Source organism: Saimiri boliviensis, chromosome 5 (assembly GCF_048565385.1).
Source record: "Saimiri boliviensis isolate mSaiBol1 chromosome 5, mSaiBol1.pri, whole genome shotgun sequence".
NCBI classification, from domain to species: domain Eukaryota; kingdom Metazoa; phylum Chordata; class Mammalia; order Primates; family Cebidae; genus Saimiri; species Saimiri boliviensis.
Window position 1 is genome coordinate 151,114,259 of NC_133453.1, and position 23,430 is coordinate 151,137,688.

Below are 23,430 nucleotides of genomic sequence, written 5' to 3' on the forward strand. Positions count from 1 at the left end.
GGCCCTCTTCCACTCTTAATGACACTTACAGTTCAAAAACAATAATCTGCTCATCAGCAAAAAGCAAAGATTTTCTTACTGGCACATTCGATCTCGACAGGAGACAGCGGCGTGCTCATTGCTAAATAGGAAGCATGTAATCCGAGAAGCAGGCCCAGATTCCTCTCTGTGTCTATTAGAGGTGAAGAGAGACTTCCCAAATCTGGTATGGTGACAACTTCTTGGTCAGGCTGGAAAAATAAGTTTCATCATCACTCTGAGGAAACAGAATCAATTAAAAACTTAAAACCAAAAGGACAGCTGCTGTGCTGAGCCCAGGGTGCTCTGGGTGTTCTACCATCCATTCCGTAACGAGCGGATGCTGCTGTGCCCAAAGGTAACATCAGACACCACATAAACCCAACGCCCTATGAAGCAGGCAGCAACTGCACAGCCCTACCCTAGAAAAACCAAAGCACAGATACGTCTGCCTAGAATATTCCTTAGGAATCAGTTTCCATGCTTCAGAAAATCTAATGAATTGTTATATGCATAAGGAAACCACTGGGCAACAGAACTGTGAAGTGGCAGGTACTTGATCACAACTATTAGTGGACCGTGACCACACACATGGAGGAAATGAAACTCATAAAAAAAAAAAAAAAAAAAAAAAAGCAAGAGTTCAACTTTTCCACTCACAGAAGGTATTTACAGCAAAGTTAATTTTCCCCTTCATAAAATGCTTTAATTAAGCCTGCCCTCATGGCATTTAATACATTTTATTACTTGTGGATACCTGGAAAGCTAATCCCAATATATAAATCCCATGTGTTCGTAAATACATAGGAAGGACATATTTCTACTCTAAAGGATTACACTTCTGCATATTTCTTCCCAGAAAATACATACCTCAAGATAATAAGCCATTCCAAATTTCTTCATAAGTCAAGACAAAGGTTTAACCTCTTTTCCTGTGGAACACTGTCTATTTTCTCACAAATTGGTCATTTAAAAAACACTCTTTCAAGACCAGCACATCAAAAACCTTACCATGAATAAATCTAAATTCATTTATGAAAAAACTTCTAAAGGATCCTTCTATTTATCCCTAACGCCCCCCTCAAAAGACCCCGCTATCAGTACTTCCGGATCCAAATATTCCTACGCCAAATACACACAGGGTATCCCCTGACATCCCGTGTGGCACTCAAGGCATACAGCCTCACCTCCAAATACTGGCCAACACAAAACGCATGCATGGATTCCCGGGTGTCTTCAAACTGCAAAGCAGCTTCCAAAGCTACCACTGGGTCTTCCCCTGCAAACTGAGCTGAAACAAAAAGGAAAAAAACAACGTGAGTTCGATTCAATTTACCTAAAGAGCTTTAGTAGAAACAGGGAGTAGGAATAAGTTAGGTGCTGAACTCAAAGTTGAGGGCTACCAGAGTAGAATGACCTCCCACTGTCTCCCAGAGTCGCCTGGGTCAACTCAGAACTTGAAATGAGTTCCCAGTATTAAAACAAAAAATGCGTAATGACAGGAAATTCTTCAAATGTGCTGAATTTGTTGGTAAGATAAACACCAAAGTTACAGATACATTAAATACGTGGGGGCTAGCACCAAACTAAGCCAAATACTCTGCTTAAAATGACACATGCTGTGACTTCTAACCACTAAATAAGAAGGGTAACCTTACCAAGAATACTATTTCCTGTTAACGACTGAGTCTGGAAGTCCTTTATGTCATACACTTTCCCATCAATCACAGTCCAGAAGCCTCCATCTTTATTATGGTTCTCCAAATCAGCTTTGCGTATAAGTGTTACTTCCTCATTATTTCTACAGTTCTGACTTGTAAAAAATGACTCTGCATATACAGAAAGCAGAATCAGTCCATCGATCAATCAATAGGTAAAACGAAAAGAACAAACCGTGTGAAAGAACTACAAGCAAAAATAAACAAATCCACAATCACAATGGGAGAAACACATTCCTAGCTCTGTAACTACCACCACCAATACAAATTCTATTAAATACAGATGCTTTAAAAAGCATCCAGGCAGCATGAATATCAAATATGGCCATGCCAGGCCACAGAGCAACTCTCAATCGGTTTCAAATAAAGTTACAGAGCATGTATGCAGACTACAATGCAGTTAAATTAGAAATATGTTTTTAAAAATTTATACCAAATACATAAAAATATCCACATATTTGAAAATTACAAAATATACTTATAAGTAACCCAAAATTCCGAGGAAAAAATGACTATGAAAATTAGAAACTGTGTTGAAATTAATGGTAATTAAAAATATCACAAATCAAAATTGGTGACATACAGCTAAATCTATGCTTGAGGGTATTTACGCCTTTAAATGTATATATTGCGGGGAAAGCGAAAAAAGAAAATAAAGAACACCAAACCAATAAAAGTCTATTAGTTCATAAAAATACTCAAAAAAAAAGAAAAAAAAGAAAAAGAAAGAAAACCCGAGGAGTGGTCACCTTTGCAAGTGCTAGGATATCAACTCAGTATTATGAAAAATAGTGAAAAGGAGGTGGCGGTTCAGTAAGTCAAGCTTAGATCACATCCTTCTTGAACAAACTGTACCTCCTGCTCACCAGACAGCTGAGGGAAAGGTTGGTCGGGGATTTTACAGAGGACATGTAACACATGAATTCCCTGGTCTACCTTCACAGAACTGAGGCGGGGAGCCACTGAGCACGATGGGCCTCCTGAGCCAACAGAATGCAGGCAGCATGACTTCAGACATAACACCGACCCAACAAGACTGAATTCAAATCCAACCAAACCTCCAGATCTAACCAGCAGACTAGAGAAATGAAACTCATAGAAGAACATGTTGGACTAGGGTAAGAGAATGCAATTAAGCAAGTTCAGAAAATGTCAAGTTCCCCAAAATAACCTATCTGCTTCTTTGAAAAAGAAAATAGTATGATCAGAGACAGGGAGAGGAGGGCCTGGAGCCGTGCTGTTAGAGGAAAGAGCCTAGAAGCTTATGTCAACCAATGCCAACACACACAACTTGCTCAGGTCCTCATTCAAAATTGCCACCTAGAAAAGGCATTTTTGAGATAGTCCAGGAAAATGTAACACAGACTGCATGTTAGATTAAGGAATCACTGTTAATCTTATAGATAGGATAATGATACTGTGGGTGGTTTTTCGTTTTTTGTTTTGTTTTGTTTTGAAACAGAGTCTTGTTCTGTCGCCCAGGCTAACACGCAATCTCGGCTCAACGCAATCTCCGCCTCATGGATTCAAGTGATTCTCCTGCCTCAGCCTCCCGAGCAGCTGGAACTACAAGCACACACCACCACGCCCAGCTAATTTTAAAATTTTTAGTAGAGACGGGGTTTCACCACGTTGGCCAGGCTGGTCTCAAACTCCTGACCTCATGATTCACCCTCCTCGGCCTCCCAAAGTGCTGCGATTACAGACAGGTGTGAGCCACTGTGCCTGGCCTTGTGGGTTTTTTTTTTTTTTTTTTAAGTTCTTATCCTTAAGAGGTAAAATGCCTTAAAATGTTTTAATAGAGGAGTTATGCTTTAAAATAATCCCATCAACCCAAAAGAAAGAGAAGTATGCGAGGGTAATGTATTCACCTGTTCAAGCTAGATTCATTTTACTATTTTTCTACTTTTATTTATGTTCGAAAAGTATCATAATAAACTGATTACAAAAACATCACTGTGCTAATAAACATTCATTTCTCAATAAGCAAGAAAAATATCAGGTTAAACCCTAAGAAAGAAAAAAGAAATAAACAAGAGTATGGCACTGGCACGAACGAACACAAAGAGCCACGGAACAGAACAGAGACCCCCAAAAACAACCCCTCACATATTTGGTTGTATGACTTTTGACAAGGGAGCCAAGACCACTCAATGGAAGAGCCCTTTCAATGCTCGGTACTGGGAAACCCAGACAAGCACATGTGAAAGAACGGAGGAAGACCCTTACCTTAGGCCACACACAAAAACTGACTCGAAACGTATCAGAGACCTAAAAATAAGTGCTAAAACTATAAAATATTCTTAGAAGAAAACCAGGGAAAACCTTCATGGCACTGAACTTGGTGACGATGTCTTGAATAGGACACCAAAAGCAGCACAGGCAACAAAAGGAAAAAACAGGTAAGTTGGATTTGATCAAAATCATGTACTTCCGTGCATCGAAGGAGGCTATCAAGAGTGAAACGGCAACCCAAAGAATGCAAAACAGATTGCCAATCATCTTTATCCAGAACATGTAATGAACTCCCAAAGCCCAACATGACAAAAAAAACGCATTAAAACCTGGGCAAAAGACTTGAATAGACATTTCTCCCAAAAAGGTATGCAAATGGTCAATAAGCACATGAAAAGATGCTTGACATCACCAATCATTCGCGACACGAAAATTAAACCACAAGGAGATACCACTTCACACCCCGCTATGGCTACTATCAAAAACAACAGAAAATAACCAAGCGTTGGTGAGGATGTATAGAAACTGAACTCCTGTACACTACCAACAGGAGCACAAGATGGTATAGCCACTCTGAAAAACAGTACAGCCGCGCCTTAAAAAATTTAAATATAAAATGACCAAATCATCTATCGATTCTACCTCTAGCTATATACCCAAAAGACGTAAAAACAGGGATGCAAATGGATAATATACACACCGCATTCATAGCAGTGTTATTCACAACAGCCAAAAGCTGCAAATAAGCCACGTGTCATCAGCTGATGGATGGATAGCAAACTGTGATCTATTCACTAACAGAATAGGATTTCACCTTAAAACATAAGAAAATTCGACTACGCAGCCATAAAAAAGGAGGAGTTCATGTCCTTTGCAGGGACATGGATAAAACTGGAAACCATCATTCTCAGCAAACTGACACAAGAACAGAAAACAGAAAACCAAACACAGCATGTTCTCACTCACAGGTGGGCGCTGAACAGTGAGAACACACGGACACAGGGAGGGGGACATCACGCAGGGGCCTGGGGGGCGGGGGGCCAGGGGAGGAGTAATAGGAGGTGGGGGGACTGGGGAGGCACAGCATTAGGAGAAACACCTCATGTAGACGACGGGCTGCTGGATGCAGCAAACCACCACGGCACATGTATACCTATGTAACAAGCCTGCACAATCTGCACATTTACACCAGAACTTAAAGTCTAATTTAAAAAAAAAAAAAAGGGAAAAAAATGTAAGGAAATTCAGACACCTTCTACAACGCAGATGAAACTTGGAGACATGCTAAGTGAAATAAGCCCATTCAAAGAGGAAAAATACTGTATGGTGCCACGTATATGAGGTACCTGGATTAGTCAAATTCACAGAGACAAAGTAGAACGGTAGCTGCCAGGTGCTGGGGAAACTAGTGTTTAATGGTACAGAGTTTCAGTTGGGAGAAACGGAAAGTTCTGCAGATGAGCGGTGGTAATGGCTGTGAAACAACGTAAACGTACTTAACACCACTCAACAGTGCACTTACATGGCAATTTATTTGTGTGGGGGGCCATGTGCTAAAGCAAAAAATTATTAAAATCCATTTATAGCCGGGCGCGGTGGCTCACGCTTGTAATCCCAGCACTTTGGGAGGCCGAGGCGGGTGGATCACGAGGTCAAGAGATCGAGACCATCCTGGTCAACATGGTGAAACCCCGTCTCCAGTAAAAATACAAAACATTAGCTGGGCGTGGTGGCGCGTGCCTGTAATCCCAGCTACTCAGGAGGCTGAGGCAGGAGAATTCCCTGAACCCAGGTGGCGTAGGTTGCGGTGAGCTGAGATCGCACCATTGCACTCCAGCCTGGTTAACAAGAGCGAAACTCCGTCTCAAAAAAAAAAATCCATTTATATAGTGTTTTATAGACAAAAGTAGAGTCTTCAACATTCAGGCAATCACCAGTATTTTCAGAAGTGCTTTATGAGGAGATGGATTTCTTTCCCCTCCCACAATAAGATATTTCTGTCTATATTCCTAAAAATGATGCATTTATTTACACAACCTATTATAAGAATAAGAACAACCCCTTTTCGATCCCAAAACCTGGGCAGAGAGTGAAGAGACAAACAGAACCTTCTCCAAAATGACAGTCCTCACAACAGAGGTGTAGTGCAAGAGACACATAAAATGGCAGCTCTTCAGAGGAGTGTGTGCACGCCCAGCGGGCAGGCCGCCCCTTGCTGTGAGTGTGGCCAGCCGGGACTACATGGTCTCCAGAGCTTCCTCCTCCTCCTCGTCCTCTGAGGCCACCATCGCTCCTGAAGGTTCTGGCTCTGGAAGGGCATCAGTCACTTTACTGGGTGCTCTGCACAAGGCCCCTGCTGTAATTTCAAACAGAATTTTGTCAATTTCCATTTCTGCTTCTTCCTCCATTTATTCCCGATCGTCCATGCTTTCGAAAGTGTCCTCTAACATCTCCTCTACGATCCCAGCCTTCATCATTTCTCTGGACAGCTCCCTCATGGTGGCCTGAATTTCTGGAACCTTCACAAGACTTTGCACAGCCCTCGTCACTTCTGCACTCTTCTGCAGGGAACCAGCCCCTCGCAAGACCGCCAACTGGTTCCTCATCCCCGTGAGCACCGAGTCCAGGTGCGCTTTGGATTCATACAGCTTGCTCACAGCCGTCCCTGACCGGATCATCTGCCTGGCCAGAACTGTGCAGACATCCTTCTGGCCCTTCTTGACTGCTTCTTTCACAGATCGTTTCACTTTTTCTTCTTCTCTTTGGATATCCCGTATTTGCCTGTCAACAACTCTCATTTCCTTTCTTATCTTCAATGACCATTCATTGACCAGTTCTTTTGGTGGCTTCTCCTGGGTTTTAACCAAGAGTCCCATGGCAAATTGAACTCATCTTGCCCCCTCTGGCTTTCTGTTCTCCGCACCCAGGCAAGTCACCGGCAGCCGCCTGGGTGGGGCCTGCGGAGAGCTTACATGGCAAATTTTACCAGTCTTATACACACCCTTCCAAGAAAAGAATAGGAAGAAACATTCTCCTACTCTGTGAGACTAGCACAACCTTGGTTACGAAAACCTGAATGTCTATTACGTTTTCCTGCCAATGGATCCATCAGCTAGTATCTCCCCCAGCTCACTAACATTCTCCAGTGGACAGACGGAAACTAACAGGGCTGCATGGGTATTACCCTCTTCCTGATTTACAGCTGCTCTGTTAGTAAAGGGGTGGTGGTCATCAATACCAGTAACTTACAGGGCATTATAAGAAAAGAAAATTGTAGGTCACCAAAAAAAAAAAAATCACAATGAAAATGGCATGCAAAATCCAGAAAAATTACAAATACAAATGCAAAACTGTCTTTAAAAAATAGCAAACCAAGACCAGAAATATCTATCCATATAACCAATATTATAATCAAAGTAGTTTAATTCCAGAAATGGAAGACTATGTCAACATTTGAAAAGTCGGTAATTCACATATTAACAGAAAAACATAAATTCTATGATCAAGTAGACAAAGTTTAACAGGCAGTCATAGTTAAAACTGCATCACGGCCGGGCGCGATGGCTCACGCCTGTAATCCCAGCACTTTGGGAGGCCGAGGCGGGTGGATCACGAGGTCAAGAGATCGAGACCATCCTGGTCAACATGGTGAAACCCCGTCTCTACTAAAGGTGCAAAAAATGAGCTGGGCATGGTGGCGCATGTCTGTAATCCCAGCTACTCAGGAGGCTGAGGCAGGAGAATTGCCTGAACCCAGGAGGCGGAGGTCGCGGTGAGCCAAGATCGCGCCATTGCACTCCAGCCTGGGTAACAAGAGCGAAACTCCGTCTCAAAAAAAAAAAAAAAAAAAACTGCATCACAGAGCAGAAACAGAAGAAAACATCCTTAAGATTCAAAAGTCCTTACAAAGAGACTCCTAAAACAAACATTATACTTGGTGTGTGAAATCTGGAAAGCTTTTTCTCTGCTACTAAGAAAAAGGCCAGGAAGCACTGTCACCATTTCTCCCCCACAACACACTACAGGTGTGAGCGTAGTAAGTCACTGAAGGAAGAGCTGCCAGATCAGAAGAGACACAAGTACAGACAATCGGTTGGTTCGGACAAAGGCGGTACCCCAGAATACTGACCATGGACAGTCTCTTGACCCAAAGGAGCTGGCACAAGGACACTATGGACAAAATGCCTATGGGGAACAAATGACATGTGACCCCAATCTCACAACATGCACAAAAATCAAGTCCAAGTGTACTATAGCTCTTAACAAGAAAGTTAATGCAATAAAACTTTAAAGTATAAAAGAAAATCTGGGTAAGAAAAAGATTTCTTAAGGAACAAAATGAATAACCATTAAAGTAGAAACACTGGATTTCACTGACTTCTGTTCATCAGAAAACACTTTGAAGTGACTACACAGGCCTGAGTGAGAGAAAAGGCTCTACTAGAAAGAGAGTCAGAAGTTCATATCCCAAACATACAAAGACACTCACATGAATGACGAACAAGAAAAAAAGGTCACCAGATAGAAAAATCGATACAAAACTTCAACTGACATTTCACAAAAAAGAATATCCAACTGATTAATGCACATATGAAACGGTATCAAACCTCACTAAAAATCTGGAAAATGAAATTGAAACCACAATGAGATACCAGTGTACACCCACCAGCATGGCTCAAACAGGGAGTGCACAGACATGGAACACTGAGATTTCTCACTCTGCAGTGGAGATAAGGAACAGCATAATCACCATGGAAAACAGGCATTCTGTATTAAAGCATCCTCTGCAAACCAACAATCCCACCAAGAAACAGAAAAAATGATTAAAGAAACAAATGTTGTTTCTTTAATGTTAGCATATTGGCAGGAGTGCTGGCTCATGCCTCTAATGTCAGCACTTTGTGGGGCCAAAGCAGGAGTTTGAGAGCAGCCTGGGTAAAAAAGGGAAACCTCGATTCTACAAAAAATTTGAAATGTATCCAGGCACGGTGGCACACACCTGTAGTCCCACCTGGGTGAAAGGATCAGCTTGAGCTGGGAGGTCAAGGCTGCAGTGAGCCATGGTCGCGCCACTGCCCTCCAGCCTGAATGACAGGGCAAGACCCCTGACTCAAAAACAAAGGTAACATATTTACTATAACCCAAGTCTGAAAACAACTTCCATGTCCATCAACAAGTAGAATGAACAAGTTGTTGTATATCCAAACAAAAGTATACTATATATGGAATGAAAGTCAAAGAACCTAACAATGGGATGAACCTCAGAAACCAAAAGGTACATACTGTCTCACTGAATGTACATGAAGTCCGAGACCAGACAAAATCAAAATCATGTTGGGCAGGGACAAGCACTTGCTATAAGACGATCAGAAGTAAGACGGTGACAAGCACATAGCCTGAAAACCACACACTCTTCAGAGAAATGAGTCAGCGTTTAGGAGGGTCTTCCGCGATCCGGGCTAAGGCTTGAATGGCTGTGACACGGTTTTCTCTGTGATCAATACAGATACGTACTGGGTACTTTTGTATATGTGTTACGTATCACAACTGAAAAAGGCTTTACAGTGAGAAACCTGCTATCTGATCAAGTTAACGCCCCTCAACCATATGATACATTAGTAGAGAGACAAAGTAACACGACTGGGTAAGCTCACTCCTAAACAAAAGGGTGCTCAAAGTAGTAACGATTCTAAAAATAAAAAACCATGTTCAATGTCCTGCGGCTGTTTTCCTCAGGACAGCTACTACCTCTTGTTTTAAGCTCCCATGTTACAAAGACAATGGTCTAAAACACGAGAAGAAAAAGCCCACCCAGCTTGAGATTTCATACAGATCAAAGCTGAACCAGGATCTTGACTGATTCTGGGTCCAGGAAGCTAGAACCATAGAGAGCATGGTAAGTTAGACTCAAAAACCCAAAGCTCAAAACATTGAGAAGACAAGTTTCATTCCAATTTGGGATGCACTACAGGCAATGCTTACAAGGAAGTGCTCAGGTTGACTCCAGGAATTCTGCATCCCACTAACATCAAACCACCAGAGAACTCTGGAGAGTCTTCCTGTACGGATCTCTGCTTCCTGACCACAGATAACCACCTCAGCAGCAGCTTCTGGAGGCACCAGGACTTTGTAAAAATTTCATTTCGGTACTTAACAAGGATGACTAATGGAAAAATCTTCCTTAAATATAACGCAAAGACAGCCTGGTGGAGTGGCTCATGTCTGTAATGCCAGCACTTTGTGAGGTTGAGGCAGGTGGATCACCTGAGGTCAGGAGTTCAAAACCATCCTGGCCAACATGGTGAAATCCCATCTCTACTAAAAATACAAAAATTAGCTGGGTGTTGTGGCACGCGCCTATGGTCGCAGCTACTCGGCAGGCTGAAGCAGGAGAATCACTTGAGCCCAGGAGGCGGAGGTTGCAGTGAGCTCAGAGAGCTCAGAGAGCCTGCACAAAAGAGCAAGGCATGGTCTCCAAAAAGAAAATTACATATATACATTTGAGTCATACGTATCTGACCCAAATTTCTTCTGATTTGGATTATCTTCATTTTTCACCTAAGCTACCATCAGTGGAAATGGCAAATAATTGGTCTTCCTTTGTAAAGTATTCTTTGAAATTAAGAGGCAAGAATAGGTTAGACAAGAACAATAAAACTTTCCTCCGTAAAAGTCCTTTAAGACATCATACCCATTATGCCAGGCCAGGCTAACTCTTCATGGTCATCCCGTTCCTTTCCTGGCGCCAGATGGTTGAACCGATCCAGATGCTCCAACAGGCCGCCCAGCAGAGGCACAGCTCCAGCCTCTTGCATGAGACCAGCATTTTTACTGAGCAGAAGCACGACAGAAACTACTAGTTCTGGAAGGAGAACACCTACATTTAAGAAATAATAAGATTTAAGTAAGTACTTAACCTGCAACAGCTATTTGTAAACTTGTTCTGTGTTTAAATTCTGCTAAGTCACAAAACAAGAAATGTTCGTCCTTTAGCGTATTTCTACAGGATTATTTTATATTTTATGTTGAAAGAGACAGGTACTGCTTTCAAACAGAATCCTTTAAATTACAAAAATATTTTCCAAAACACTGTATTTCAATAACAGAACTATGAAGTAAACAGTCTTCTATTCAGAAAACTAATTGCTTATTGATGTTTATCATCAGAAAAAAACACTCAAAAATAATGCTCTAACTTCAAAAAATTACCTTTAAAACATACCAGGTGATATCAGAATTTTTAAGATCCTTAAAGAGGTACCTAATTTGTGTTATGCTATCAAAATAAAATTAGACAATTACCTTTGACCTCACTATTCAAGGGTCAATAATGGAAGTATAAATCTAAATTACCAATTATATTTCAAGTTATCTGAGTCCCATGCCAGCTGGTTAACAACAGAACTGTAACTCAAAAAAAATCAATAAATAAAATAATAATAATAATAATAATAATAATAAAGGTGAAAGGGCAGAAGGACCAGAAAAATCAGAGAGTAAATGCAAGCAGACTGATCAGGAAAGAAGACACTTTAGTTTTCATCTATCTCCTAAAATACACACGTCCAAAAGCAGGAAACAAAAGGTACCGGTAAAGTCCCCTTCCACAATGCAAGCCACCTCCGCAAAGTGCCGCCAGCTGGTAGACGCAACGCTGGCTGCCACAGGCAGTATGTCTCCAATGTGCGTGCACAGAAGGGCCGTGTACTTCTTCAGCAAGGAACCAACGCCCATCAGCTCCGGATCTTGAAGAAGGATTGAGAAATTCTCGTTTTCGCTATTATAAATTTTCTCTGTAAACAAACTAACTGCTCCATGATGCTACTCTCATCTACACAGCTATATACCTATAATAATTTTCTCAAACAGGAGCCTGTAAATCCTTAGTCCTTGGTTCTTTCTGTATCACGCAACTGGAGGGACAGTGTTTCTATGTCAAGTTTTACGCCCTGCACTACAGATTACCTAGAAATTTTCGGTGTATAAATACTAAAGTCATAATTTAATTCAAATATATTTTTTTAAGAGATGGGGTCCTCACTATGTTGCCCAGATTGGACTCAAATTCCTGGGATCAAGTGATCCTCCTGCCTCAGCCTCCTGAGTAGTTAGAACTACATGTATATACCACCACACCCAGCTCTAAATTTTTAAAACTTTATATCCAGTATACAAAACGTTTGCTTCCTAGAAGCTTGTAAATCATCCCCAAAAAACAAAGTTAGGCACTTTCTGCTAATTTTCTGAATTGTTAGTAGAGACGGGATTTCACTACGCTGGCCAGGCTAGTCTTGAACTCCTAACCTTGTGATTCGGCCTCCCAAAGTGCTGGGAATACAGGCATTAGCGACCGCACCCAGCCTCCTACACCTCTTAATAGCTTTTCAGTCCCTATGACTTTGTCTTTGAGACATTTACCTTCTGTTTCAAACTATCAACTCACCTACTGAAACTTGAAAGTTTCCATTACTGACAGGAGCCTAATTCTTCAGGAAGTAATTAAGTTACTTTGGAAAGAAAACAGCTACAAAAATACTAACACCAGCAAGAGACCTTTCCATCCTTGACAGAGACAGCTTCATGATGGAGGGCTAGCTGCCGCCCGGGGTGCTCGAGCAAGGGCACCACTCCCTCGACAGTGCCCAGCACTGAGCACTTACACTCCGTTCTATTCCGACCCTCACAGGCTACCTCAGGAGCATCCCAAGTCTGCAGGTGAGAAATCTTTGGCCCCATCCGACTTAGTCTAATGTCTGAACTATTAAGCAGAGCAGTAACTGAAGCCCAGATTTCCTCCAACGATTCCTCCCACTCCACCCAGCTGGCTCCATGTGACATGAATAGGCTGTCACCGTTTACTTCCTACACCATGCCAGTGTCGACCGTTCCGTAGTACTTGGAAGAAATCTGACAAATCTTCTGTAAGTCTACACTGAACATATAGGATGCTATTACTGATGTCTAAAGAATTTAAATATTAGGACAACAAAATTAAAAATGTTAACAAGGCTAATATAGAAAGCTCCAACCCAAAAAAGTGGATGCAAAATGAAGCCCCCACCTTGGTGCATTTAGGAGTGTAACAACTACACATCTGGGCTTACAGGATGGACACATCAAAAAGCCTAAATGTACAAGGCCAAAGTACACACAGGACATTTGTCACATTTAAAGCAACTTACCAGAAATATCTGAGGTCTGACCAAGACTTTCTCCTGGATAAAGTTTACTAATAAGCAAACGTTGAAAACGCAATAATAAATCCAACGAAGCAGATCTTTCACGACTGTGCTGCTCCAAGTCCAGACATGATGAAATCCGACGGGCAACATCTTTCAATCTGGCTACAGTCTGAGAAGCAATGTTTCTATACAGGAAAAAAGAGGATCACAATATTAAACAAGTCATTTCTATCAAAAAGGAAAAGGGATGCGGTAAATCATGACAAACTAACGTCACAAACACAGATCACACACGAAGACGACCTGCAGCTGGCTTCCCTCCCCAAGTATGTGTCCAGTGTTTCTACAGTAAGTGCAACCTCAGCCACAACTCAGCAGAAGAGCACAGAAGACTCAAAAGAGATACGGATGCCCTCCTGCTTCACTCATGTGCTCCTATGGAGCTGCCTGCAGTGGTCCAAACTGCAGAGAATCTTGCTTCAAAAGGAACACTTCTATATTCCTGATGTCTAAGGAATACAGACATTAAGAAAATAAAATCTTAAATATTGACAAGGCTAATACAGAAGTATCTAACCCTCTAGAATAAAAAAACAAGTGTCATTACTTTTTTTTTTTTTTTTTTTTTTTTTGAGTCAGAGTTTCGCTCTTGTTACCCAGGCTGGAGTGCAATGGCACGATCTCGGCTCACCGCAACCTCCGCCTCCTGGGTTCAGGCAATTCTCCTGCGTCAGCCTCCTGAGTAGCTGGGATTACAAGAACGCACCACCATGCCCAGCTAATTTGTTGTATTTTTAGTAGAGACGCGGTTTCACCATGTTGACCAGGATGGTCTCAATCTCTTGACCTCGTGATCCACCCGCCTCGGCCTCCCAAAGTGCTGGGATTACAGGCTTGAGCCACCGCGCCCGGCATGTCATTACTTTTTGTCCAAAGCTGCATTTCAAATAGAAATGTGATACTACTCTTAAAAGACAAGACTCGCCTGCATTGCCATGTCTGCCTTACAAGCCCACCTTGAGCACCTACTCACAAGCAGCACTGCAGTGGGCCACACAGCAGGTGCCCAGGGCTCAAGGAGCAGGTGAAAGCAGACCAAAGCTGTTGCCCAGAGAGCATGGCAGCAAAGAAAGCAGAAGAGGCTCCAGTTCCAACAGTATGATGTGATTTGAGCAATGAGCTATGGTAAAGGGAAGAAAAGAAGAAACACACATTCCCAGAAGGTACAGTTAGGAGAGCAGCGAATATTTCTGGTTCCTGAGAAGAGGAAGAAACGAGGGGAGAACAAGACAAGCGAGAGAGAGACTCTGCAGGGAATGGAGCGTCAGGCTGTGGGACGAGACTCTGCACTGCTAAGCCACCGAGGTCATGAAAGGAAACTAATATCTTGTGTGTTTCAGGAACGGAACGCTTACGTCAGCGTGAAAGCAGATCACACAGGACAGGGGAGCCTGGAGGGGAGGAGAGCCAAAGCAGAGCCTGGCTCCAGATCCGCCCCACCCCACCCGCCCCGTCGAGCCCGGGGCACAAGTGGCTCTCTGCACAACAGCAAGGACAGGACATGCTTTCAGCTCCACTTTGACTCAGGTTCCTAGTGTGACAGCAGGTGTGTCAATCCCACTTGTCCCTGTGGCTCACACCAGACAACTACCAAAGGTGTGACGGACAGGAGCAGGAGACAGAGGAGCCAGGGTTTGGGAATCCCACAGGCCCTCATCACACACACGACGACGCACCCTCACTGGGCTCACCACCACCTTGCAACTTCACTCCCTGAAAACCTGCCTGGGTAACACTGCAACACAAGACACAGGTCTAGAATCTGCCATGTATGCTACACCTGAAGGAGGAAAAGACAGTAATAAAATACAATGAAATTTTAAATTTATTTCTTTAATATAAAATTCAGAGCCATAATCCAACTTCACAGCACTTCATCTTCACATGTAAATGCTGCTCCACGGCTCCTTGCCAGCATGCAACGGAAGAGTTACTCTGAGATCCATCTGGCCGCTGATTTTTAGCAAGCAGCAATTTCTTCAACCCACGTTTTCCAAGGAAAAAAGGACATGAAATGTCTCCAGAAATCTCTTAGTCTTTAGACGTGTTCAACAACTGCATCTGCCACATCAACACATCAAGAGTCCTTCCATCACCAACACTTAAGGTAAGAAAATGGCATCTATCCACGCAAGGAGAGGGACATATTCCCTATGCTTACGAACACAGCCTCAACTGTCGGCTACTGAAAAGTTGAGAATGCATTTTTCTTTTTCTACCTTCCAAAATGTTTGTGAGGTGACACTTATTTCTATGATTGTTTCTACTCTTTTTACTTTATTCTTTTTTAGTAGGTACATCCTTATTATGAATCTGCTGTAGAACCAATATTGGTGCTATATAGGACCCCACATGCCACAGGTACCAAAAAGTCACATGCAGTGAAGATGGGGACACAGGAGACAATCTGTGTGGACAGCACAGAGCCACCTGCCCAGAACACCAACGGAGCCACAGGTGCAATTCAAAACGTTCTTAATTTACTAATTTATCAGTAATTTATTAATAAATGTGGCTAGGTATGGTGGCTCAGCCTGTAATCCCAGGACTTTGGGAGGCCAATGCAGGTAGATCACCTGAGGTTGGGAGTTCAAGACCACCCTGGCCAACATGGTGAAATCCCATCTCTACTAAAAATACAAAAATTAGCCGGGCATGGTGGCATGTACATATAGTCCCAGCTACTCAGGAGGCTAAGGCAGGAGAATCATTTGAACCCAGGAGGCAGAGGTTGCAGTGAGCCGAGATTGTGACACTGCACTCGAGTCCGGGCAACAGTGACACTCCATTTCAGAGGAGGGGAAGGAGAAAAAATAAATAAATAAATTTTAAAAATAAAATAAACATACATATATATGTATATATATATATTTTTCTCAGTCAAATTAAGTTTAAAAAAAAAAACCCACATAAAATTAATTTTAATTAGCCGGGCACGGGGGCTCACGCCTATAATCCTAGCACTTTGGGATGCCAAGGTGGGTAGATCACCTGAGGTCAGGAGTTCAAGACCAGCCTGGCCATCATGGTGAAACCCCATTTTTTTTTTTAAATAAATAAAATAAAATAAAAAAAAAAGAAAGAAAAAAAAATTGATTTTAATAATGGCTGGGCACAGTGGCTCACGCCTGTAATCCCAACACTTTTGGAGGCTAAAGCAGGCAGATTACTTCAGGTCAGGAGTTCAAGACCAGCCAGGCCAACACGGTGAAACTCCGTCTCTAGAAAAACACAAAAATCAGTCAGGCATGGTGGAGTGCGCCTGTAGTCCCAGCTGCTCAGGAGGCTGAGGCAGGAGAATCACTTGAACCCGGGAGGCAGAGGTTGCAGTGAGCCAAGACTGTGCCACTGCAATCTCAAAGAATAAAAAAATAATTTTAATAATGTATCATACTTATCCCAACAGATTGTAAATATTACCATTTCAACATGAAATCAATATAAGAAAAAATTACTGAGATGTTTTACACAGGTCATTTCACAGTAAGTCCTCAGAAGCCATCAGGGTAGCTTACATATGTAGCACATTTCAGTTTGGACAATTTGCACTGAAAATAGCTGATCTGCACTTAGACTCATCACATACACAGTTGACGAAGTAGACTCACATAGCCAGGTTATTCCAAACATAAATCCTTTCTAATAATGAAATCAAGTTTTTAAATCTGCATTTTAATTAATAAAAATTAAACAGATAAAATATTCAGTGTCTCAGCTATGCAGAACACACTTCCAGTGCTGATCAGCAAACTGTGTGAGCACTAGTCAGACTGGCCAGCACAGCTGCAGGTGAAACAGGCCAGTCTCTCTCAGCAATCAGGAGACAAGGAAAATGGGCACTGCCCTCATGAGAACAAGGGACCCACAACAAGAACCCTGCACTCGCCCACTGCCAAAGACACCTTCAGCCCATGACACAGCCTCCTCAAAAGAGGGAGAGGCATTCAAGAACTTAGTAAAGCGCCTCTGGAAGATACTCACTTTAAAACTTTGCATGTAACTTCACATTTTAATTACCAAGTTTTGAACATCCATTTTCTCATTTGATTCTTAATTAACTCTGCAAAAGTACACAGCTTTTATTCTTGCTCCCATAGTTAATGTGTTAGAAGTTCATTTGTGTGAATGAGCCATTGCAAAGAAAATTTTCTGAGAACAAATCCCAAGCTCCTTCCATTAACACCAACTATAGTAAGCTGAGTTTTTATTTCCATTTGTTTAAGACCAGAATGTGTGAAATATGCATCATTAGATTACAAAAACAAAAACAAACATCAGGAAAGTATTTTTCAAAACAGCATTTACTAAAATCTATGATAGAAACTAGCTCTAAAACTTCCTGTTTCAAAATTTTACTGTGTGTCCACTAGGTTCGTTTTTCCGGCTGTGGACAGCAGGCCCAGCCCACGCTGCAGGCCCACCATGCTCCCATGAACAGGCCAGCTAAGAGCCGCAGCCACTGCCCAGGGCCCCTGCTCTGTGCTCAGCTGCCCGAGCCAACCTGCCAGGGCCCTGCTTTCTCCACGTGAGAAAACTAAAACCAGGAACCCGCGTTTACAAAAAGCAAGATTTTTATTAAACAGAGATACAAATATGTTTCCTTTTCTAATAAATCTCTTTCACGAATCACCTTGCTTTTTGCTTTTCTGGAATGATCATTTTTAGACAATACTGTCTGACCGTTTGGCCTTTGCCAACGTGGGCCTCTGTTCACAGGCTGAGTCTGGCCTTCTAAAACAATGCTCACAATTCTTTCACATTGGCTTTAGTTTTGAAAAGAAAAGTTATCTTACAAAGTAGTATGTATAACTCTGTAATACATAAAGTATGGCCATGATACAACCAGTTTTAAAAATAACCTTACCATGAGGATTTTTATTTGTATCCACCTGCTTATTAATCAGAATCTTTGTACATGTTTGCTGCACACCCCAATTTCTCTTCTGTGAAAATCTTTTGAATATCATCATATCCTCCAACCTCTCCTCTCACCTATATTTAAAAGGGTCTGGGCTGGGCGCAGTGGCTCAAGCCTGTAATCCCAGCACTTTGGGAGGCCGAGGCGGGTGGATCACGAGGTTGAGAGATCGAGACCATCCTGGTCAACATGGTGAAACCCCGTCTCTACTAAAAATACAAAAAACTAGCTGGGCATGGTGGCGCATGCCTGTAATCCCAGCTACTCAGGAGGTTGAGGCAGAAGAATTGCCTGAGCCCAGGAGGCGGAGGTTGCGGTGAGCTGAGATCGCGCCATTGCACTCCAGCCTGGGTAACAAGAGCGAAACTCCGTCTCAAAAAAAAAAAAAAAAAAGGGTCTGTTCTTTACCCTAAAATCTACACTATGTAATTTTCAGAATATTTCTTCAATAATCAAACACACTTTTGAGATCCTTGAGCTAGATTTCACTATCTTAATATGAAAACCAAAAATTATGAATTACAACACAATACGGGTCGGACACAGTGGCTAATGCCTGGAATGCCAATACTTTGAGAGGCCAAGGCAGGTGGATCACCTGAGGTCAGGAGTTTGAGACCAGCCAAACCAATATAGTAAAACCTTGTCTCTACTAAAAATACAAAAATCAGCCAGGTATAGATGTGGATGCCTGTACACCCAGCTACTCCAGAGGCTGAGGCAAGAGAATTGCTTGAACCCAGTAGGCGGAGGTTACAGTGAGCCAAGATCATGTCACTACACTCTAACCTGGTGACACAGCAAGACTCTATCTCAAATAATAATAGTAATAATAAGTAAATAAATAGGCTGGGCATGGTGGCTCACGCCTGTAATCCCAGAACTTTGGGAAGCTGAAGTGGGCAGATCACGTGCGGTCGGGAGTTTGAGACCAGTCTGACCAACATGGAGAAACCCCGTCTCTATTAAAAATACAAAATTAGCCAGGTGTGGTGGCGCAAGCCTGTAATCCCAGCTACTCCGAGGCTGAGGCAGGAGAATCACTTGAACCCGGGAGGCAGAGGCTGCAGTGAGCTGAGATTGTGTCATTGCACTCCAGCCTGGGCAACAAGAGCAAAACTCCGTCTCGAAAAAAATAAAAAAGTAAATAAATAAAATACATCTAAACTAAACAATTTACCTAAGCAGCTGCTGTATGAGCTGAACCAGAGGCAAACACTGTTTGCCAGAAGACTCATAGATCCCCGTATTAATAAGGTCTTTATCCAATGGAGTCCTGCTTCTATGAAATGTTGAGGCATTTGCTTCCTGTTCATCAATTTCTTTTTCCTTCTGTGCTTCTGTTTTGGCTTCAATATCCTGTAATTCATAAACAGAAGTTGGTTACAAGTGATCTCATGAGCAGGTGTGAAGGTACACAGGCTGGCTCAGCCCTGATCCCAGTGCCAAGTTATCCCAGCCTCTGCATTCGAATGCACACACCTACCCACAGGCCCCCACCTGCCCTGTTGGAAATCCCAGCTCAGTTTTGCAGTTCCTAAACAGTGCTTTCTTTTTACAGATCCAAGGCCCAGGATGCCTCAGCTGATGGTCTCCAGCCTCCTTCTGGGAAGTCCTTAAAATCCTGAACCCTGCTACCGGCTTTCATACACACCCAACATGATCTGCCCCACACACACGGCACCCATCTGCTTTGTAAGTGTGAGTGAATCTGAAAATCATTCTCTGAAGCAGAACAGGAAAGAGTATATACTATACAGTTATGTTTGTGCAACATTCGGAGCAGGCAAAATAAATCTAATCTGAGGCCAGGGGAGTATCCTGGCTGTAAGTACCAAGGGGCACAAGGATCTTTCTGGGTGACGGAGGTGATCTACATGATGAACAGGTTACCAGCTAAATTCACTAAAACAGACAACATGCAGCATTTTATCACAATTAAATATCTCAATACTTTTTAAAACTAGTACATAAAATAAATTAATTAAAAACAGTACTGGCATGTGACTAAAAGTTTGGTGTTTGACTGTTTTCAGTTATCCTCCAAATGTGTGAGTGTGGCATTTCCCATCTCAGCTCCACCAGGACAGGTGTGCCTCGAAGGCCATACCTGGATCTCTGCAGTAATGGCTGCATGTAAGGCTGACTCCAACCCTCCGTCAGCCATCAAGCTGCCCACCAGAAGATCAATCATGAATCGACGACCTGGACTTATGTTCACGTCACTGCCTGAAACTGAAATAGACGAAGTGTGTGTGCCAATCTGAGTGAAACACCGTCTCCCCGCTGCATCCTGACCCGCAACCTCTGCTGTTCCTTCCCCAGTCCCACCTGCACAGGGCAGGAGAGCAGAGAGTGCCCGGGCCCGCTCCTCCGCGGTGGGCAGCAGCACGGACCAGCCACTCTGCAGCACGGCCTGGGCAGCTGACTGCACAGTGCCCAGCACACCCGCGCTGCTGGCCAGGGTCACCACCGTCTGCTTCAGGCTGTTCAGGAGGACGCTGCCCAGACCTAAACCAAGGAATTCCGGGTCAACCTGGTGACTAATGGCAGCATGCAACTGAAAGGAGAAAAACAATTTTCACTTAGAAGCCCTAAAAACGAATGAATTTCAAAGTCTTATAAACACTGAGTAAAACTTACTTTGAACTCTTATTTAAATAGACAAAATAACTTCTCAGTTTATGTATTTTTAAAAACTGGACTAAAAAAACTCTTACCCACGATTGTTGAAGTATTTTCTGAGAGGAACTCTTCTAACTCCACTATAAACATGTACACAGAAACACTCAAGATCAGCGGAAGAGCTGAACGGGCAGCAACAACCACCTCCATCCCGCCCCAACAATCCGCACCCAACACAGGAACAAGGGCTACAATGTCACCAAGAAAGTTGGCACAGTGCTGTAATACCAGCACTTTGGGAGGCTGAGGTGGGAAGATCACTTGAGCTCAGGAGTTCAAGACCAGCCTGGCCAACATGGTGAAACCCCATCTCTATAAAAAATCAGCCAGCGTGACGGTACACACCTGTAGTCCCAGCTACTTGGGAGGCTGAGGCAGGACTTGAACCTGGCAGGTCAAGGCTGCAGTGAGCCAATACTGCGCCACTGCATTCTAGCCTTCCAGCCTGTGTGACAAAGCGAGACCCTGTCTCAAAAAAAAAAAAAAAGCTGCTAAAAACTAGACTGCAGAGTTAAGAGTACACAAGGAAACTCTTCAAGCACAAAACCAAAACTCACATGGGCACACAGAGCAGGAGTCAAGAGTCCTGGGCTCTGAAAGCAGAGCCAAGCCATTGGGCTTCAGAACTACCTCCCACATGGGAATGCACACAAGGACCCACTGAACTCGAGCTTCCTGCAGAAGGCTGGGAGCCACTCAGAATCACCTGCCTGTCACCCAGCCACAGCCAGGAGGCAACATAGTGCCTGTCCAGGCTCTGGATAGCAAGAGACCCTACAGAAATCAGAGACGCAGCCCTGCCCTGTGAGTACAAGTGAAATCAAAAGCATACCACCCATCTAGGTATAGGTATCATAGGTCAGGAAATGAGCATCAAAATTCACCTAGAGTCTGTGAAACCCACAGAACCCCAGAGAGGCAAATGTAGAACCATCCTCTGGGACACCTCGACAGCCTAAGACACACACAAGGCCACGCTCCACAGCACTAACCAGAAGAGAAACATCACTGCAAACCAGGGGGAGCGGCAAATACCTGCGGCACACCCATGCAGATGCCATGACGCCACAGGTATGGTGATAAATGAGTGCTACAGAGGACCCTGAGGAGGAGAAGCGCACTCCAAATTCGCTCATTTCATTACTGCAACTAAATACGACATTCAGTTGTGTGCGCCCTACAAGCCAGGGCACAAAGGGCAAGGGCTGGAAGAGGAACATGATGATGGGTTGTTACACAGAATTCACTGTGTAATCAAAGGGAAAAATTACTATGTCGAGAAAAACTTGGTTCTTGTCATTAAGTTACAGGGTTTTATTATAAAGACAAAGAAAATATGATGATCAAAGATTTCAGCTTTAGTTTTACAAGGGAAAAGACTTTTGTGGCTTTATTTTGACCCTAGCTATAACCTTCATGGTGAGGAAAGGAAGGTAATGCTGTAGGGAGCCGAGCTTACTGAGTAGATCAAGCTTGTTCAACCCACAGCCTGAGAACAGCCCATGGCCCACGAGCGCTTTGAACACAGCCTAAAGTAAGTTTTCTTAAAACATTGAGAATTTTTTTTTTTTTTTGCAATTTTTTTAAAGCTCATCAGCTACCGTTAGTGTATCTTTTGTGCAGCCCAAGACAATTCTTCTTCTTGTGTGGCCCAGGGAAACCAAAAGACTGGACAGTCCTGGAGCAGGGTTTCCACGGCACAGAGGAGACACAGGCCAGCACTGGTCTCTCAGCTGAGCACTGTCTCCCTCCACCACCTGTGATCTCACCCAGTCATTTATCCACACACGACAACAGTAAAACAGTAAGAATGCCAGCAAACTGATTACAGCACCATATACACTCTTCCTGCATGCCAAGACTGCCTTCCAGGACACATATAAAGGAGTCAGATCAAGTTTTTTAAGCCTCACACACATCACTAGCGTATTATAATCTGACTTTACAACACTTCACCGAACAGGCTAAAACCCATACCCTTCAAAACATGTCAGCCTTCTTCCAAATCACGAAGACACTTATAAAAGGCGCAAAAGGAACAGAAGCCGTGAATACCTGAAGTCGCAGAAGATTCAGCGTTGCCACGGCCATGCACTCTTTCTCCTGGGGTGGGGGCCAGTCCACGGAGCCGTCCATCCCCTCACTGACTTGCCGCAGCAGGAGATCCAGCTGCTCAAAAGTCATTGAGCAAATGTCCACCACAAAAGGGACACGGAGGCCAATGGACCACTCAGAACACGATGACCAAGCAAAGCTCTAAGAGGAAACACAAGAATCTAAAATGACTCTCCAAATGCAGTTGCTGGTCTTTCCGAAAGAGTCACCAGCATGTGTGGTGGAGCTGCCTTGTATTATCACCTATCATCCCTCTAACTGCCCACTCCAAAGGCATTCATCGTTGTCTAGCTCACACGCTATCAGCTTCCAATCTTCTCACCCACTTCACTAGCCCCATCTCATTTGGCAATACCTAAAAAAGTAAAAACATTTTTTAAAGTCTTTTCACTCTCAAAATGATTAATGCACATTAATGAATGGCAGTGAGGATCTCCATCCACTTGAAGTGGTATAATAGCAACTCTAACTAGACAATGAATTGCTATATGCACATAAC

The 23,430-nt window shown here is 43.1% G+C and overlaps 1 protein-coding gene and 1 pseudogene across 1 annotated transcript in view; both read right to left on the reverse strand.

The window, feature by feature from the left end:
• Positions 1–23,430, reverse strand: part of HERC2 (HECT and RLD domain containing E3 ubiquitin protein ligase 2) — a 197,736-nt gene that overhangs the window by 120,412 nt on the left and 53,894 nt on the right. The window contains exons 17-26 of the mRNA XM_039479850.2: positions 22,872–23,072; positions 20,463–20,691; positions 20,242–20,366; positions 19,312–19,490; positions 13,154–13,338; positions 11,561–11,716; positions 10,663–10,848; positions 1,677–1,847; positions 1,206–1,309; positions 80–230 (exon numbers count right to left, since the gene is read on the reverse strand). Of these exons, the coding sequence (XP_039335784.2) occupies positions 80–230; positions 1,206–1,309; positions 1,677–1,847; positions 10,663–10,848; positions 11,561–11,716; positions 13,154–13,338; positions 19,312–19,490; positions 20,242–20,366; positions 20,463–20,691; positions 22,872–23,072 (1,687 nt within the window). The remainder of the gene's footprint in view (positions 1–79; positions 231–1,205; positions 1,310–1,676; positions 1,848–10,662; positions 10,849–11,560; positions 11,717–13,153; positions 13,339–19,311; positions 19,491–20,241; positions 20,367–20,462; positions 20,692–22,871; positions 23,073–23,430) is intronic.
• On the reverse strand, positions 5,007–10,656 carry LOC141584679 (charged multivesicular body protein 3 pseudogene; annotated as a pseudogene).